Source organism: Phycodurus eques, chromosome 14, assembly GCF_024500275.1.
Source record: "Phycodurus eques isolate BA_2022a chromosome 14, UOR_Pequ_1.1, whole genome shotgun sequence".
NCBI classification, from domain to species: domain Eukaryota; kingdom Metazoa; phylum Chordata; class Actinopteri; order Syngnathiformes; family Syngnathidae; genus Phycodurus; species Phycodurus eques.
In genome coordinates this window covers 15,136,292-15,155,622 of record NC_084538.1, presented here as the reverse complement: position 1 = coordinate 15,155,622, position 19,331 = coordinate 15,136,292, and the positions used below count along the sequence as shown (strand labels likewise).

The window sequence follows — 19,331 nt, the reverse complement described above, 5'->3', positions numbered from 1 at the left end:
TTTAGCCAATCAAAAGTTTGTAAAGGTAACATCATCCTCCTTGGTCATGACACCTCCATTAGTCAATAGTGAACGATTAAATACATATACAGTACGGAGCGAAAGTCTTCGGTTTGTTGTTTTAGCGGCGCTATAATGACCGTATATACTGTAAGTAGATTGTCACGCAGTAGAAATGGAAACTTCTGACAAAGTTAAAGAAAATTTCTTTGTTCATTAGGTGAGAGATGGATGCTGCCATGATTCTGGGTGGTGAATCATTCCAATAATGCCACAGTGACTTAAACGGTGAAGATAAATTCCTAATTGCTAAATTACACAAAACACTGTAACAGCAACGTGACAAGATTTCCTCCAAATAACAGTCTGTCATTCTCGTTGGAATGGCCACTTAAACCTAAGTACAACACCAACATTTTGAAAATCGGATGATGGGTTCAGGAGAAATTGAGTATTTTGTGTGAGGAAAAAAATTCCTTTTTGGGGAATGCTTTTTGTGTGATATCACTAATAACAAATCTGGTCAAAAATACCTTCAAATTACAGTAAAACATAGTGATGCACTGAATTTCCAGCCACCGAAAAGTTTTTGTTGCATGTTGTTATGACACAAGCAAAAACCGTGGCCAGCATGCTGTTGTGTACACTATATTGTAAAAAACAAATAAAATCAAAGCAAAAAACGCCACATGCATCCACATTGAACTGTCTCCCAACCTCCTTGCTTTTTGCTCTTCGTATTGGGGAATGCTTGTTGCACGCTATTTTGTGCCACCTCAGCTACCTAAGCGTTACAGCTAATGCGGCTAAATAAATAAATACATACTATAAATAAATAAATAAATTCAATGCCGAGCCACAAGGGAGGAACGTTCGCTTTGCGTCCCTTGTTAACGCAGCATAAGTCACTAATCATCGCCTCCATGGAGCGAATAAGCTACACTCCTGATAAGTATCACGAAGCCAGGATGAGGAATAATTAATGGAAAAAAAACGAAGAAGCCATGCTAATTGCTAAGCTATCGTGACATGGAGTTGCAAAACATCAAAATAAGTGATTGGGTGATACAGTGCACTTGTCACATAGGTCTGGCTCGAACTGCGTTATAGCGGACAGTAACCAACTTTGAAGAGCAAAATAACAGGCAAATTAGGAAGTGTCTGGAGAGAAAATACTGTAATACACAATAATGCTAGACAGGCACACGGAACCGGAAAGGGATAAGTACGTCACCGCACGTTACTTGAGAAAGGGGGCCTATAATTTTAAAAGGACATTAATATAATGGAGAAATTTGCATTATTTCAGCAACAATAGTGGATACAGGAAATCCCAAAATAGCATGCAAGAGAAGACATTTTGGACTATTACAAGGTTGATGCAATAAATACATTAAAATAACAAATATTGAAGCTATAACGATGACAATTATAGAGCAATGCATGACAATTGAACAGTATGCAGAATTATTATTATTATTTTTTTTTTGATAAACTGCAATAACTTACCAGCGATAATGTTCTTTACATTGTTTAAAAACTCTGGAATTCAAATACATATTTCTAAATTCACTTTTCTGGAAGTGAATTTAGAAATAGACTTTTTATAGCCACTGTATATTGCCACGGTGTTGAGGGTTTCTGGGAACGCACCATGTCTCTTATCCAGCCTGATAGTCGGACATCCATTTTGAAGGATAAATAAACCATATTGGAACACATGAGGACTTTAACAGGACTAGAAAAAACACGTTACACTGTAAAAAATTATTTTGGAGAGTGGTAAATATCCATCCATTTTCTGAGCCGCTTCTCCTCACTAGGGTCGCGGGCGCGCTGGAGCCAATCCCAGCTGTCATCGGGCAGGAGGCGGGGTACACCCTGAACTGGTTGCCAGCCAATCGCAGGGCACACACAAACAAACAACCATTCGCACTCACATTCACACCTACGGGCAATTTAGAGTCTCCAATTCATGCATGTTTTTGGGATGTGGGAGGAAACCGGAGTGCCCGGAGAAAACCCATGCAGGCACGGGGAGAACATGCAAACTCCACACAGGTGGGGCCGGGGATTGAACCGGGGTCCTCAGAACTGTGAGGCTGACGCTCTAACTTGTCGGTAACCGTGCCGCCTGTGGTAAATATAATCCATGAAAATCATCTACAATTTACATTACTATTTTAGATGGGTAAAGTACATTTTACCTACAGTACCTATTTGACAACCGTAAAAAGTGTTGGCAAGAAAAGTTGAGTATAATCCACCTAAAAGGCATTGGTACTACAATATGCATCACGTGACATATTCATGCCGCACTAATTGGCTGACATGTCATCGCTCATCAGCACAAAATGGCATCGCCCATCAGTGACAACTGATTACTCTGATTGGTTGTTAGCGAGCGAATCAGCCCAAAAGCAAACAAAATGACAAAGAAAATGCACTATATGGTGAAATTAGCTCAGCTAAACGTTGGGCATTACTTAGATTTGTTCCTGCTTGTATTATGAGTGTGTCGGGTAAGGTTAACAGGCTGTATGTACATTTCATTTCATAAAACCGTGTCTGGGGAGTGTATGGAAAACAATGATTTCTCTGATGTCAAGATATCAGTGTTGGCATTGGACAGTTGAGTCTTTCTATAACTCAATTGGCACTACACTTGGTTTGAAAGATTTGATACTGCCAAAATAGGCAGACCTGCATTCTTGAAATAAATATATGAAGTGAGAACACTGATGTTGAGGAACACAAAGTATACTAGCCCCCACCTCAGGAACAGTGGTTGAAATGTAACCAGAAATGTGTGGTAAACTTTATCCAAGTTTTGTAAGTATTTTATCGGTATTGAATTAAGGTATTCTTCACCCAAAATATGTGGTTTAATTTACCCAATTCAAGTGGCTGCAAATTGTTACCCTACATTTATTGGGTAAATTCTATAGGTTGTTTTTTACAGTGTATGTTTGTGTGAGGGAGGGATACAGTATGATGCATGAATAATATTGTACTGTTGCTGAGTCTTCTTGACAATATCTGATAGTTTGAGACGTAGGGGGTGCTAGTAAATGATTCTCTCTTCAATGAAGACGGTGCTGTGGAGACTTTTAACATTTTGTCTGGCCTGCTTGTGTAAACCTCTCAACTAAGTGTACTAAGTGTGATCTCGTCAATTTCATGGGTCTGACAGTTTTATTCTTAGTGTGTCTGTCTTCTTTAAATGTGTTTGCAAGACTAATACTTGGGGGCTTTTAAGTGTAACCGTGGAAATAGTAACGTGAGTCAACTCCATGAAAGCGGACTGCAGGGCAAGTCACTGGGTGGTCCTTTCGCCACATCCTACTCCAGAGGAACTACTCTGGTTCCTCTGTGGAGCAAATAATCAGGGAGTTTGTGGCGCTCCTGGGCTGTAAACAAAGGAACCAGCCTCGTCTCCATAGAGAGGCGTCTGATTTTTTAATCCACTACACATTCACATCTTTGTGATAGCTAAATGACTGTAATTTAGAGCAGCAGGAACACAGGGATTAGTGCAGTGAGGAAGACCTGGTAATTTCGTCTCATAAAGACATACAATATGCATTGTCTTTTTAAAGTCCTTTCTCTTTGAGTCACTCAAACTATTTTGTTCCAGCCAACTCGGTCACATGCAAATAAGAAACTTCAAAACCTTCAGCAACTGAAGCTCTGCATGCATTGTTGTGTGTGTGTGTGTGTGTATATATATATATATATATATATACTGTATTTTTATGTGGATCACACTTTTACCAAGAGTCCAGATCCACATTTAACTTTTACGGCATTTAAAAGCATATTCTCTCCCATGTTCCCACAATTTCCCACGCTGAGTTTGGCAAGATGCAATAGCTAAAACATTAATTTGCCCAAAATGTTCCTTATTTTGCAGTCCAAATGGGTTCTTATGTTTATTCTTTTCCTCCTCGCCTGAAACCACCGTCCACTAAGATGCGAAGGGCCCCTCCTCTACCCATGAAGAACCTTATCTGCGAATCTGACTATCTGCGTGGTCTTTTCCAGAATAAGTCAGACCCCTATGGAGATCAGGCATTTTTGAGCCCTGTAATTACAAGGGATAGAAAGTTGGTCAAAGAAATATGGCACAAAAAAAAATAGAACTACAAACTTAGTGAGGATAAAATGTGAATCTCTCAAACCATTGTCTCCAGTTTTCTCTGCGAGACGAACTCTTTTCAATATCACGTCACTCGGTAATAAATCAATGTTGATTAATGACATCATTAGAACCTATAATCTGGACTTTTTGTTTCGAAATTAAACTGGGTTAACAGAAAGTAGCTGCAATACCATCTCAAATAGGGCAGCACCAGCAAATTTTATTTTTATGAACAACTGTCGAATAGGGAAAAAGGCGGTGGTATTGCTGTTCTTTTTAAGTCATTATTTCAGTGTACTGAAATTATACTGGGCGGCACGGTGGCCGACTGGTTAGAGCGTCAGCCTCACAGTTCTGAGGACCCGAGTTCAATCCCCAGTCCCGCCTGTGTGGAGTTTGCATGTTCTCCCCGTGCCTGCGTGGGTTTTCTCCGGGCACTCCGGTTTCCTCCCACATCCCAAAAACATGCATTAATTGGAGACTCTAAATTGCCCATAGGTGTGAATGTGAGGGCGATTGGTTGTTTGTTTGTATGTGCCCTGCGATTGGCTGGCAACCAGTTCAGGGTGTACCCCGCCTCCTGCCCGATGACAGCTGGGATAGGCTCCAGCATGCCCGCGACCCTAGTGAGGAGAAGCGGCTCAGAAAATGGATGGATGGATGGATGAAATTATACTGTGTGGTTTTAGCTCTTTTGAATATCTCTGTTTTTTAGTTAAAGGTGACTCAAAGGTTATTGTTTTCATAATTTATAGGCCTCCAAGATGCAATAGAAAATTTATGGAGGACCTTTCAGAACTGCTGTCAGTTATTTGTACTGACTACAACTATTTTGTCATAATGGGAGATTTTAACATAATGTTGACAATAACGTGGAAAAAAAGGACGTGGAAAAAAAGGACTCTCTGCTATACTAGACACATTAGACCTCTCTCAACAGTCCAACCCACACGCAAGGTCACATCTTGGACCTGGTCATCGCTAAGGATGTTGGAATTCTCTCAATTGACATTAAGGATATGGCTATTTCTGACCATGTTTGTGTATTCTTTGAATTACAGATTCTTCCAAAAGTTAAGGCAACCTCTATATCTATTAAGAAAAGGAACATAAATGAGTGTACCGCCACTTTCAATGACTTTCACAACAGTCATATAAAATCAATTACTAAAACTGCCTTCTACCATCTGAAGAACATATCCGGAGTCAAGGTTTGCATGTGTCAAACAGACCAGGAGAAGCTCATCCTTGCTTTTATCTCAAGCAGACTTGACTATTGTAATGGTCTTCTTACTGGACTCCCTAAAAAGAGCATTAAACAGCTGCAGTTCATTCAGAATCCTGCAGCTCTGGTTCTGACCAAAACAAACAACGCTGTTTTTTTTTTCTCTTTGTTTTAAATGTTTATAAGTGTTTTTTTCCCTTTATTTTTAAATGCTTTTAATCATGTAAAACACATTGAGTTACCTTGTGTATGTAATGCACTATATAAATAAATTTGCTTTGCTTTGCTATTCTCCTTGTCTGCTTTGACAACCGGAGTTTATTTGGAAATGTTTCTTTTCAGTGTGATTCATGCTGAAGGACATAACCATTCCCTCCGTTATACTGTTCAGTATGCTGAAATAAAAAAAATTTTTGGGGGGGGTTACGCTTGACTGTGTAGCATGAGCCAACAACAACTGAACAATTTATCCTGACAAATCAAGTCGGGATTTATGACTCTTTCATACCCAAATTTCAACAGCTTTTTCCTTTCTTGCTTATTTACTTGATCTTACTCCTGTATTTGTGGAAGCACATTCTTACTTTTATCCTGTGAGTGGTAGATAAATATCTAATAAAGTATACAGCTGTAAGACGCCCAGTGAGTGCTGCAAATTCTCAGAAGAAGTAGTAGTTTAGCAAGGTGAAGGAGAGTGGAAGAGGGAGGGCGATGAGCTCACGGAGAATAATGAAAGCGCGGACATGATTGAAAATAACTTAAAACTTCTCTAATATGAACTTTGATGGAGAACAGAGATTGTTTATTTTGCTGCTTTAAGTTTCATAGTGTGTAGTTGTGGCTGTGTGTAAAAGTGTGTGAGCTGTGGGGTGTGGCTTTGTGAGTTATTATGACTCCATGTTGTGGAATGAAGGGAGCGGTGCCAGGCCTTTCTTTGCAGAACTGCGAAGTTTGGTTTAGAGGTTGGTGAAAGGACTGAATTTGGCTGCCATGTGGCCGGCTCAGTGAGTCGTGCCCACAGAGTAGCTCAAACACAACACACACAGGCACAAAAATGGATCCAAGGCTTCAAACTTGTTTATCGTTGCTAATCCTTCACTGTCACTAGCTACTTTAGTGGCGTATTCAGTAAAGCTTTAAAACATGCCTACCAGACATTGAGGAACAACAGAAGCATTGTCAATGAACCCATTCTTTTTTTTGTGTGTGTGTCTGTTTCAGGGCTTAAATCCAGCAAGTGGTGGGATGTCCAACCGTGACTCGCTGGGCTTTGGGGATCTGATTCCCCACGATGTGGTTGAGATCTTTGCCCAAGAGAAGCATCATAAAAAAGGGAGGAAAAAACGCAGTCACTCCCTGGGCCGGGCCTTGGGCTGGCTAAAGGGGAAGAAGAGGAAGGATCTCGGCGCTAATGGGCAGAACCCAGGTCTCGGTCCCGCACTGGACTTGGCTTTGGACGGACATGCGGCTGCGCATCTCAGCGGGAACAAGGGAGGACACAAGTCAGGAAGACAGACCCAGACACAAGGAAACAGTCATGGTAAGCACCCCAAGCACGCTTTATCATACATTTCTTCTCTTTTTGGTGTACTCGGAGCACCAAGTTTTGACCTCTTTGTGCATTTTACTTTTTATATTGAAACATGAAATTAAACTCAGCACAATCACAATGTAACCTCTGAAGTAGAACACAATCCATTGTGAGATGCTGCTCGACCGCTCATGTTCCAGGCCTACACTGTCATCATCATCAGAAAACATTTGTGATTTGGACAGGTAATGTTTTAGTCACATTATATCATTAAAATCTGTCGTAAGTTTTAAACAAATTAACCAGTGGTTATCTCAAGACATACAAACACTATAAGCTTTACACATAAAACAGTGTCAATGGTGTGAAAGGTGATTCGTGCTGCAGATGTGCGTCATGAAAGTCACATTGATAAGTTGCTTTACGTAACTGGTGTATATTCTTCTTCGTCTTCTCACATTCGTCTTCTCCAAAAACCCCTTGTCGAGCCTTATCCTTCAACAGCAAGCCAAAAGAAAAGAAAAACACACAGAGTTAAGTATTATTTATTATTATTACAATAGCTGAACAGAGGTCTCATGAGGTTTGCTGACGTCGCGCATAAATGAATGTTGACGGCAGCTGAAATTCCAAAGTTTAGTGCAACATTTTGGGCATATTGCCAAAATAAGGAATCACTGTTTATGCACAAATATAAATGGATTCAAGTGTTGTGTTGGCACAAAGCAATACTTATTGTAAGGAGGAAAATCAATCTAAAATGTTGCAAATCTAAACGTGTTAGTACCACAACATTTCCGATGCAAATTGAGGGGAACCACTGGAATATCTTGCTCCTTTGCCCTGGGCAGACATGTTTGTTCACTGGAGGGCTGTTTGAACAGACTGGCTTCCTACTCACCCGCTGACCTTAAGGCTTGCTTTCTTTGCTGTTGTCGGTCCTATTTTCTGATACAATCACTGACTTACCTGGTCCTCGTGTTTCACCATCAAGTGTTGCACTCAGACTCTGTGAATCAGGGCTTTTTCAGATGTGAAGGCACAATCACACAGCCTTATGAAGGTGGTTTAAAAACACACACACACACACACACGTTGAATGGCAAAAAAAAGTATTCACACTAAGCTGCAAAAAGTGACTTTTCCCAGAGGTGTGTTCAGCAGATCTTGTCTGAGCTTGCACATGCCTGCTACACAACCCCAAACCAGTTTTCTCTTTGCAGTCTGTGCAACAAGTTGTAAACAGCAAGTTCTTTAGTTTTGTCGACTGCAAAACTGCATACTTTCATCTTTTCTAAGTTTAACATGGACTCAAACATCTTTGTCGCGGGTACAATCAGAACAAAAACACAAGGATTACTTTTTGCAAATGAGGCGGGTCATGCAAAAACACAAAAGTACTGCTTGCTTTGGGCAATTTCATTCACGGTATTCTGACAGCACTCTTGTAGTCTTGGCTGACTACTTTCCAGACAAAGGAGAGTCCGCCTGTTACGCTCAGTGCTACTTCTCTAAAGTGTGAACCCAAACTTGATTGGGGTAGGTGTCAGGGGATTTCCACAGAGCCCAAAAGGATTTTGGCTTACATAGGTGTTTTAGTTCCAAAACAATTGAATTGGAGCACCTGTTCAGACATAACTAATCAATAATGAAAACCTAGAATACATAGATTGTTTATACTTATAGAGAGATTGGTTATTCCATTATTGTTATTACACGTTATATAAACTGTTATTATTATATAACATAGTTATATTTGGAAAGGCTGATAGAGTTGTTGCATTAGATCTTATTAGATTTTATACGTGTAAGTAATAAAGTGTCTGGTGAGTGCAGGCACTTTGTTGCGCAACTTTTTCTGTATGTTGTGATGCATGTGGTTCATTACGACTGCAACACAAAGCTGGGAGTAAGAGATAAGAAGATATAGTTATGCAAGGACAGCTTGTATGTTAACTACACAAGCGCGGCCATGTTTTTTCCCTCATCTGCTCATTTTCCACACATCACAACTTTTAGAACTACTGCAAAAATGTATAGATTGTAAATGAACCATATAGAGTTGGCGCTCATTGCACTTTTCTGGTTGAAAACATTCCCTGAGTGGACATTATCTGTGACATCGCTTCCTTTTAATGCATTATGCATTACATATACTGTACAATGGAACCTCCAAACTCAAACACAATCCATTCAGTAATTAATTTCAAAGTCTTATTTGAAAGTTATGTTTTAGCAAATAGCGTAAAGTGAATGAAAACGGACTGTTTTTAACTGTTATGCAGGTATAAATACAAGTGAACTCCTTTGTAATAAAACTAAACAAAACAGCAAAAAAAGGAAAACTATTGAAAGACTGACAAGCGTGTAGTGGAGATGCAACAGGAAGGATGAAAATGTGTTGTTTGTTGGCAAGCTTCTTTGATTATTTTCATTAAACCATTATGGATTATGGAACCTTTGTTAGCATATGCTTGGTAAAACGTATTTTGTGTAAATGATATTTAATTGGCGGCTCGGTGGACGACTGGTTTGAGCATCTGCCTCACAGTTCTGAGGACCGGGGTTCAAATCCCGGCCCCGCCTGCCTGGGTTTTCTCCGGGCACTACGGTTTCCTCCCACATCCTAAAACCATGCATTAGGTTAATTGAAGACTCAAAAATTGCCCGTAGGTGTGAATGTGAGTGTGAATGGTTGTTTGTTTATATGTGCCCTGCGATTGGCTGGCAACCAGTTCAGGGTGTACCCCGCCTCCTGCCCGATGATAGCTGGGATAGGCTCCAGCACTCCCGTGACCCTTGTGAGGATAAGCGGCTCAGAAAATGGATGGATAGATGGATATTTAATTGATTGTATTGGCGGTAATGTACTGAGCAGCCTGGCCCTTTCCTCGTCACAATACATTTCATTTATGGTCATTACACTGTTAGGCTTCTGCCAAGTGGTGCCAAACCCTTAGCGATGAGCAGTTTGTATACAAATGGTTGCTACTGGCAACAAGCATAGCAAACATCTCTCAATGTGTTTTTGGTGACTAACAACCTTCAGGAGCAGGACGCGCTGGAGTGCAGCACACTGGCCCAGAGAATTAGATCCCTCCACATGAGCATGTGATGATGATGAGTACTGATGCCAGAAAGGGGCCTCCTGGTCACTCAATGCCTGGCACAGGGCCACTTCATTAAAAAGCTATGCCAGCACTGTTACACTGACAGGAACAAGAGGTTTTGTTTTTCCTGACCTCCCACTATTGCTTCTCTTTGACTGGCTCCCACTAACAATCACAATGTGGCAGATACCAACACCTGAGAATCACGTTGGTTACAGCATAATGTTACAATTACAACCACAGAGAGCGAAAATGAATTTCCTGACTTTTTAACACTTTCTTCATAATAGTACACAAAATAAGAGTCTGAAGGGTTCTCCTTTTATCCTTTATAAAAAAAATTTTTTTTTTCCTCCCCCAAGGAAGTTGTTTTCATTGCATATTTGCTAATTATCATCAAGATGATGTATGTCTTTATAGGAGGGGTGAAAGAAAAACCCTTAACATTTTCTCGTGCATTTGGATAAAAGTATAAATCCAGGATTTTTTACAGTTCCTTTACTTTACTACACATGTAACCTGGTTATAAAAATAATGTGCTAAGGTTATTTTATACTTTTATTATTACTTATTGCATTTATTAAACATTCTAATATTTTAACTCTGAGGTGATTTTATTTGTGTTTGGAGACACTGGCATCGGCCCGATGTAGAAGCAATGTTTGAATTATTAATTATACATAGAATTATACAAATACTAAGTACAAGTATCCCCCCTATGAGTTATGTTTTCGGTGTCGCAAGTGTTTGTGACCCCTGATCTAGATGGTGAATCCAAAGTTTGGCTGACCTGTCACCTTTTTCAGGAATGTATTTTTTGTAAACAAGTGGTGGAATTTGACCAGCACAGTGGCTGAAACGGCATGATAACCTCTGACCTTTTGGATCTTTTAGTCTCAGTCTACATTGTCTTCCTTGACAACCAACTTGTGTATGTATTACAACTTATAACAAAATTAGAGGATCTTCTACATTGACTATTAAATCAGTTTTAGATGCCATACACCCTCTACTGAAGCCTACACACTGGCCTGCACTCATACTCTTCTGTTTGGGTTTGGGTCTGGCTCATTGAGGTGTGGTGGACTTCTGGATCTACAGTAGTTCCTCTATTTATTTCTATTGTGCAAGGCGGCATTTTGATGAATAATTGGCAAAAGGAGTAGTCACATTCATTATATACAACCCCAATTCCAATGAAGTGAAATTCATTATATACAACCCCAATTCCAATGAAGAAGAAGACGTTGTGTTAAACATAAATAAAAACAGAATACAATGATTTGCAAATAATGTTCGACCTATATTTAATTGAATACACTACAAAGACAATATAGTTAATGTTCAAACTGATAAACTTTATTGTTTTTAGCAAATAATCATTAACTTAGAATTTTATGATTGCCACACGTTCCAAAAAAGCTGGGACAGGGTCATGTTTACCACTGTGTTGCATCACGTTTTCGTTTAACAACATTCAATAAACGTTTGGGAACTGAGGACACTAATTGTTGAAGCTTTGTAGGTGGAATTCTTTCCCATTCTTGCTTGATGTACAGCTTCACCTGTTCAACAGTCCGGGGTCTCTGTTGTCGTATTTCCCGATTCATAATGCGCCACACATTTTCAATGGGAGACAGGTCTTGACTTCAGGCAGGCCAGTCTCGTACCCGCATTCTTATACTACGAAGCCACGCTGTTGTAACACGTGCAGAATGTGGTTTAGCATTGTCTTGCTGAAATAAGCAGGGGCGTCCATGAAAAAGACGGCAGCATATGTTTCTCTAAAACCTGTATGTACCTTTCAGCATTAATATGGTGCCTTCACAGATGTGTAAGTTACCCATGCCATTGGCACTAACACAGCCCCATACCATCACAGATGCTGGCTTTTGAACTTTGTGTCCATAACAGTCCGGATGGTTCTTTTCCTCTTTGTCCTAGAGGACACGACATCCACAATTTCCAAAAACAATTTGAAATGTGGACTTGTCGGACCACAGAACACTTTACATCAGTCCATCTTAGATGAGCTCAGGCCCAGAGAAACTGGCGGCGTTTCTGGGTGTTCTTGATAAATGGCTTTTGCTTTGCATAGTAGAGTTTCAAGTTGAGTAGAGTTTTCACTTGCTGATGTAGCGCCAAACTGTATTTACTGACATTTGATTTTCTGAAGTGTTCCTGAGCCCATGTGGTGATATCCTTTACACATTGATGTTGGTTTTTGATGCAGTGCCGCCTGAGGGATCGAAGGTCACGGCCATTCAATGTTGGTTTTCGGCCTTGCCGCTTACATGCAGTGATTTCTCCAGATTCTCTGAACCTTTGGATGATATTATAGACCATAGATGATGAAATCCCTAAATTCCTTGCAATTGTACGTTGAGGAATATTGTCCTTAAACTGTTCGACTATTTTCTCACGCACTTGTTCACAGAGAGGTGAACCTCGCCCTATCTTTGCTTGTGAATGACTGAGCAATTCAGGGAAGCTCCTTTTATACCCAATCATGGCACCCACCTGTTCCCAATTAGCCTGTTCACCTGTGGAATGTTCCAAACAGGTGTTTGATGAGCATTCCTCAACTTTCTCAGTCTTTCTTGCTACCTGTCCCAGCTTTTTTGGAACGTGTTGCAGCCATAAAATTCTAAATTAATGATTATTTGCTAAAAACAATAAAGTTTATCAGTTAGAACATTACATATCATGTCTTTGTAGTGTATTCAATTAAATATAGGTTGGACATGATTTGCAAATCATTGTATTAAGTTTTTTTATTTAGGTTTAACACAACGTCTCAACTTCACTGGAATTGGGGTTGTAATTGTACATTGCACGTGTTTGCGCCCGTGTGTGACGGAGCGTGCTGTCAACCTTTTTGATAGTAGATTTGTAGTTCTGTTTATTTCTGTTGTCCACAGTGGTCATTATCATGAATAAGTGGCAAAAGGATCCGTCACATTAATTATATATGTAGGCATAATTCCAATCTCCAACTTCTGTACATGACCAAGCATGCAGTGACCTTTACAAAAAAACTGTATTTCCAGTCATTGTATGCTTTTACAGTATATTATGCATGGTACGCGTTAGTCTGAACAACTAGCAATGAGCGTCCGATTTACAGTAATTGTATGACACGTTGTGCATGCATGTGCATGAACAATCAATCAATCAATCCTCTTGTAAGTGTGTCAGAGGTGGGGAAAGTCTATCAATTGAGTAAACATCAAAGCAATCACACAAGTCAAATGCACCTAGGTGACTTTAGATGTCAATTGGGGCCACTGAGCACTGTTCGAATGAGGTGAGAAGATGATGGTTGGGTTCATACAATCCTCTCCAGATATTAGCAGGTGACCTATTTTCTCCAGTTTCATTCTAAAATTCCACACATGCCTTACCTTTATGAAGATATTTGTCTGAGGAGGTAGGATTGCAGAATCCTCTGTGTGATTGCGCGGATTGCCATAAATACCCTGGTTGTACATGTTGTGCAAAGGTGTGATGTCGTTGCTACTGTTTCCAAGTACAGGTTTTTCAGCTCCAACATCAGCTTTGTGAAAAAATAGCAGTGTTTTTAGCCGTGGGATGGAAAACAAGGAAATGAAACACACCGCCTTTCTTTACGGAAGTGAAAGAAGCAGCCACATCGAGATGGAAGGAGCACTTTTGCAGCAGCTATTTTTGTAGAGAGATTATGATGTAAGCCACTCAATGTGTTCCCCTTTATCTATCAAGCAATAAAGTTCGGTTTATTTCTGTATGGTTCTCAAATTTCTGTTTTGACTGTCAAAAGATGTTTTGGGGAGAAAATTTGGTTTGGCGCCAACCCCTTTTGTAAACAGAGCATGAAAAAAATACTTTCTACATGTATGATGACAGAATAAAAAAGACAGACAGACAAACTGGCATTTATGAGGATTTTATTTTGGCTGGTCTCGAGTAACCATACCCAAATGGCTTGGGTAATCATCTTGGTCACTTAGATGAGCTGTACATGATACCAATTTCCCACTTCCTTATGTTGTGTTATATTTTCAGTGCAATCTTCCAGTGTTTTATATCTGGTGTTAGCTAAAAGGACGGCTGGCCCGGCTCCACTGATGACATCGCACATTGTTCGTTTGCAAGATATGCGACAGTGTGACTATTGTCAAGAAAGGAAAATGTTTGTCACTGCAGAGTAGTACACACAAAGAGTGATAAAGTGTGTGTTTTGTGAGTCAGCAGCCAAAAGCAAAGTCGAATGAGTGCTTTGGAACAATAAGACTTGAGATCTAAGAGTTGGACTCCATAGTATGGATGATAATTTAGCACTCTAGTACAGAAGGTTTCAGTATAACAAAGGTGCTGGTTGTTTTCTCTCCGAGTACAGAGTGTTCTGTCAAGGTCAGGGGCCTGCTGCAATAAGCCTGCACTCTTCTGATATTCCAATGACTCAGTCTTACATGTCTTTCAACTCATTCATTACATTACATTCTAACTTCAAATCCACTTTCATTGCCTTTTAATACTGTACAGTCAGAGTCTGTAAAGCTGCACTCAAACACACGCTAGCAGGCCTGAATAGTTTACATTTTCCTGCCTAGCTTTTATTGGAATGTTTCACTGCTGCTGGCTGATGCCGATCAAGAGTGGTTTGATTATGCTATGAAGTCCTTAAGTCTTTGAACAAGGCTTCTGTGAAAGGATAGACTTAAGGTTGTACTCACGCTAGACGATCTCTGCTTTTGCCCACTTGACATATGCAGTAAAGTCCGGTACGTTTGGCCAGTGTGAATGCGCTGAAGAGGTAGGCCATGCATGGCCTGGCACGATACTGTAAGTCCTCTACACGCATGCGCAATGTAGAAGTGTCATAAAATTATTGCAGTGTGATTGTTACTTGCCATATATTCATCATTTGAGCATGAAGTGGTCACACTTGGCACATGGGCACGTCATATGCTGTAGTTTAGTAAAAACACCCACTAGAAATATCTATCCGTCCATTTTTTTTTATAGTGCACTGCTTGTCCTCATTAGGGTCAAGGGTAAGTCAATCACACTACTAGAAATAATTCATTCAAAAAGTCCATGACAGTCATGTACGGGCACATGACCGACAAAGACGTCAATGCACAAATTTGCATTGTTGTCATGTTGCACAACACATAACGAATAGATACAGGTAATTCAGAATGTGAAAGAGTCCACAGCAGGCTTGGTTAAGGGCATGCACATGCCTCTGCGCAATGTGCTATCATAAAATAAAGAAACTGCCACCTTTCCCAATTGAAACAAACAGAATGCAGCGTGGTAGAGTGACGCGATAACATACCAAAATGGGATAAAGTCTGATTGTTTAAAAAGCAGTGTGTGTGCAACGGGGGACAGCAGAGTGAAGGGGAATCTTGGCCAAGTCTGGCAAGGTTTGAATGGCCTTGTGTGCGGAACTGCATATACCCTTAGGGGCCTTTTCCACAAGCTGAAAATGGTTGAAATCACAACTCTTTGAGCCTCAAAACACTAAAAGCAAAATGGACTGTGCATGTATGTTAAGTGTTCACTCTTGGTACAGTATGTTCAAAAGCACATCGCAGCCTAAACAGTAATAAGGCCCACTGTGCTGTAGTAGCATTTATACTTACAAGTAAAAGGCACTTACTGTAAACCAGGGAGGAAAAGCAATGCGCATGGGTCTAGTGTTTTTTACTAAGTGCCGCATTGGCAGTTTCACTTACTTTTGCTGTTCCGTCCGAACAGGGATTGATTTCACAATGTCGTCTTTACATTAAAGTTTTCAAAATCTTTTTCACAGGATCATCGTTGTTTTTTTACTTGATCTAAATGTGTTAATTACATTAAGTCGTAACCTTACACTCATCAGCCACAACATTAACCTCACCACCATATCCATCCATCCATTTTCTGAGCCGCTTCTCCTCACTAGGGTCGCGGGCGTGCTGGAACCTATTCCAGCTATCATTGAGCAGGAGGCGGGGTACACTGTGAGCTGGTTGCCAGCTAATCGCAGGGCACATACAAACAAACAACCATTCGCACTCACATTCACACCTCCGGGAATTTAGAGTTGTCAATTAACCTACCATGCATGTTTTTGGGATGAGGGAGGAAACCGGAGTGCCCGGAGAAAACCCACGCAGGCACGGGGAGAACATGCAAACTCCACACGGGATTGAACCCCTGTCCTCAGAACTGTGAGGCAGACGCTCTAACCAGTTGTCCACCGTGCCGTCCCATATCCAATTTTACAAAAACATTATTAATGCTCATTTGAGTTAACGTTATTAATGCTCATAATGCTCAGGTTTTTTTTTTTTTTTTGTAATTACTGTAATTTCTTGTGTATAATGCACATTTCCCCCCCCCCCCCACAATTTTTGTTTGTCAATAGTGCGCATTATACATAGGTTTTGAATTTTCCCCTATACCTTTCACATTTTATAAATGTATGCCACCATCTAGAGGTTATGAAAAAGGTGTAGCCTACACTTTCATTCCAATATGGCAGGGGTATGTATGACTGCATATTCTGTATGTACAGTTGTGCTCATACGTTTGCATACCCCAGCAGAATTTATGAAATTCTATATATATAAATTCTATATATATATATATATATATATATATATGTGTTGAGACATATATATTGGCTATTGGCTGTTGAGACATTCTCCACATATATGTATATATGTATGTATATATGTATGCATGTGTATATATATATACATATGTGTATGTATATATATATATATATATATATGTATATGTATGTGTGTGTGTGTGTGTGTATATATATATATATATATATATATATATATATATATATATATATATATATATATATATATATATATATATATATATATATATATATATATATATATATATATATATATATATATATATATATATATGTGTGTGTGTGTGTGTGTGTGTGTGTGTATATATATATGTGTATGTATATATATATATATATATGTGTATGTATATATATGTGTATGTGTGTATATATGTATGTATGTATATATATATATGTATGTATGTATATGTATATATGTGTATATATGTATGTATATATATATATATATATTTTTTTTTTAAATATGACTAAACAACAACCATCATTCATTTTTTTATGGTTATGTTTTGTTTAATGATAATGCTTTTCTGAAATGCTTGACAGTTTAATTTGAATCCCATTAAAATAAAATTAAATGTGTTTCGCCTAGCCCTTCGTTTTTTCTTTAAAGAATTGTACCCATCTTACAAATTCTGCCTGGGCAATCAAACATATGAGCACAACTGTGTGTTTTCTCATTTACTAAATAAAAGTAAGGCTGTGAATTTCAAAATAAGAGCAAGTAAATAAAAAAGTATGACATGTTCAAATAAAGTGCTTAACTTCGGAATAATTCTTTGAAAAAAATACTTCGTTTGGATCATATGGGTAGAAGCAAAATCATGGATTGTAAAAATGCATTATACATGGGTAGAAGGGTTTTCCAGAATTTTGAGGTCAATTATGCATGGGTGCGCATTATACACGAGAAATTACGGTATATGTTTATTTTGGTTGTAATTTACATGGTGTAGAACTGTAGCATCATAGTAAGACCCATTTCTAATATTTTGGTTACCATATTGGATCTTAATAGACTGGTACTGGTGTAGCTAATGTTGCAGGAAGTGAGTGCTAATCATTTAATCATCAAACAATCAGTGGTGCATTCATGCATGCTTCCCACACTCGTTGTGTTCAGGTGGCTGTCTCTGCTTCACAAAACTTAAAAGCCTGGAGGTCTCAGAACAGAGAGGAAAAGGTTAGTGCAGGGGCTTCGAGGAGTATGGGGTATTTGCATGAAGTGGTTATTGACAGTCACATCACATTTGCAAAGGCCTCAAAATATCCCTTTTTCTTAAAGTAGATGCATTCTACGTACACACAGAGGTTGAGGCACTGGTATTCATTCCTATTGTACTTTGTGGCGCATATTCCACTGACAGTGTAATGTCACTTGTCCCCCTGTGAAAGAAGAAAAATGTAATCCCCACCTTTCAACGGTAGGTTTAAAAAAGTCATTATGGTGTCACTGTAACTGTCTTTGTGTGCCGGTCTAAAGCTCTTTGTAATGTTTTTATCAGACAGACTGATTTTAAGCAAAGTTTAATTTGACTTCTTCAAGGTCAGAAGTATCCATCCATCCAGCCGCTTCTCCTCACTAGGGTCGCGGGCGTGCTGGAGCCTATCCCAGCTATCATCGGGCAGGAGGCGGGGTACACCCTGAACTGGTTGCCAGCCAATCGCAGGGCACATACAAACAAACAACCATTCGCCCTCACATTCACACCTACGGGCAATTTAGAGTCTTCAATTCATGCATGTTTTTGGGATGTGGGAGGAAACCGGAGTGCCCGGAGAAAACCCACGCAGGCACGGGGAGAACATGCAAACTCCACACAGGTGGGGCAGGGGATTGAACCCCGGTCCTCAGAACTGAGAGGCTGACGCTCTAACCAGTCGTCCACCGTGCCGCAGGTCAGAAGTAATTTGAACAAATTGCTTAAAAAAAGGCTGTAACACTTCATATACAGCAGACCGTCAGGTGAATAAAAATTAAGATACAAATTCAAGTGGGAGTCAGTTTTGTCATACACTACAAATTTAAAAAATGTTTTAAAAAATGATAAACATACACTCATCAGCAATTTAATTAGCTATACCTTTAAAATCCAATAAGATCAAATCTAACATATAAAAAATTCTGCTTTTACGTAAATAAAAGGCGCAGTTTTGATTAACAGGAGGTATTCTTGGAACCAAATGTTGAATATTACACTAGTATTGAACAAACACACATACTGTCCATTAAATTTCATTCAGTAAATACTGTATGTACGGTATCTAATGTTGTGGCCAAAAAATGCATTTATTTACATATTTCTGAAACCCTTTTATCTTTTTTTTTTCTAATTGTAACGAGAGTATTATTTACAGTATGACTCTGGAAATGTAATCATATGTCCTTAAGCAGATTTGCTGTCAATGTTTTTCCCTTTCTGGAGGCTGAGCTCTGGAACTTGAATAGACTGGTTACGCAGGATCATGTCCATTGGATTTAGTAAGTTTATTCAAATCCAAGATGTAAACATCAGCCTGGATTTGATAGATAATCACTTCCAGCCTGTTCATACTGTCAATCCACCACGGACAGATGGTGCCTTTAATAGGTCAGTGATTAATATGCACACATATTTGAGTGTAACCAGTGATAGTTATAGAAGGTCCTCATTAACTGCTAGTCACACCCCACCCAC

General features: G+C 39.4%; 1 protein-coding gene across 6 annotated transcripts in view; it reads left to right on the top strand.

Annotated features, from left to right (window-relative positions):
* LOC133412796 (uncharacterized protein KIAA1522 homolog) overlaps positions 1 to 19,331 on the top strand; it is a 39,883-nt gene that overhangs the window by 10,236 nt on the left and 10,316 nt on the right. For 4 of the 6 annotated variants that reach the window (XM_061696440.1, XM_061696439.1, XM_061696438.1 and 1 more), the window contains exons 2-3: positions 6,588 to 6,906; positions 17,777 to 17,836. In XM_061696440.1, the coding sequence (XP_061552424.1) occupies positions 6,612 to 6,906; positions 17,777 to 17,836 (355 nt within the window). In that variant the 5' untranslated portion in view covers positions 6,588 to 6,611. The remainder of the gene's footprint in view (positions 1 to 6,587; positions 6,907 to 17,776; positions 17,837 to 19,331) is intronic. The other 2 variants (XM_061696443.1, XM_061696442.1) reach the window with 1 other exon arrangement.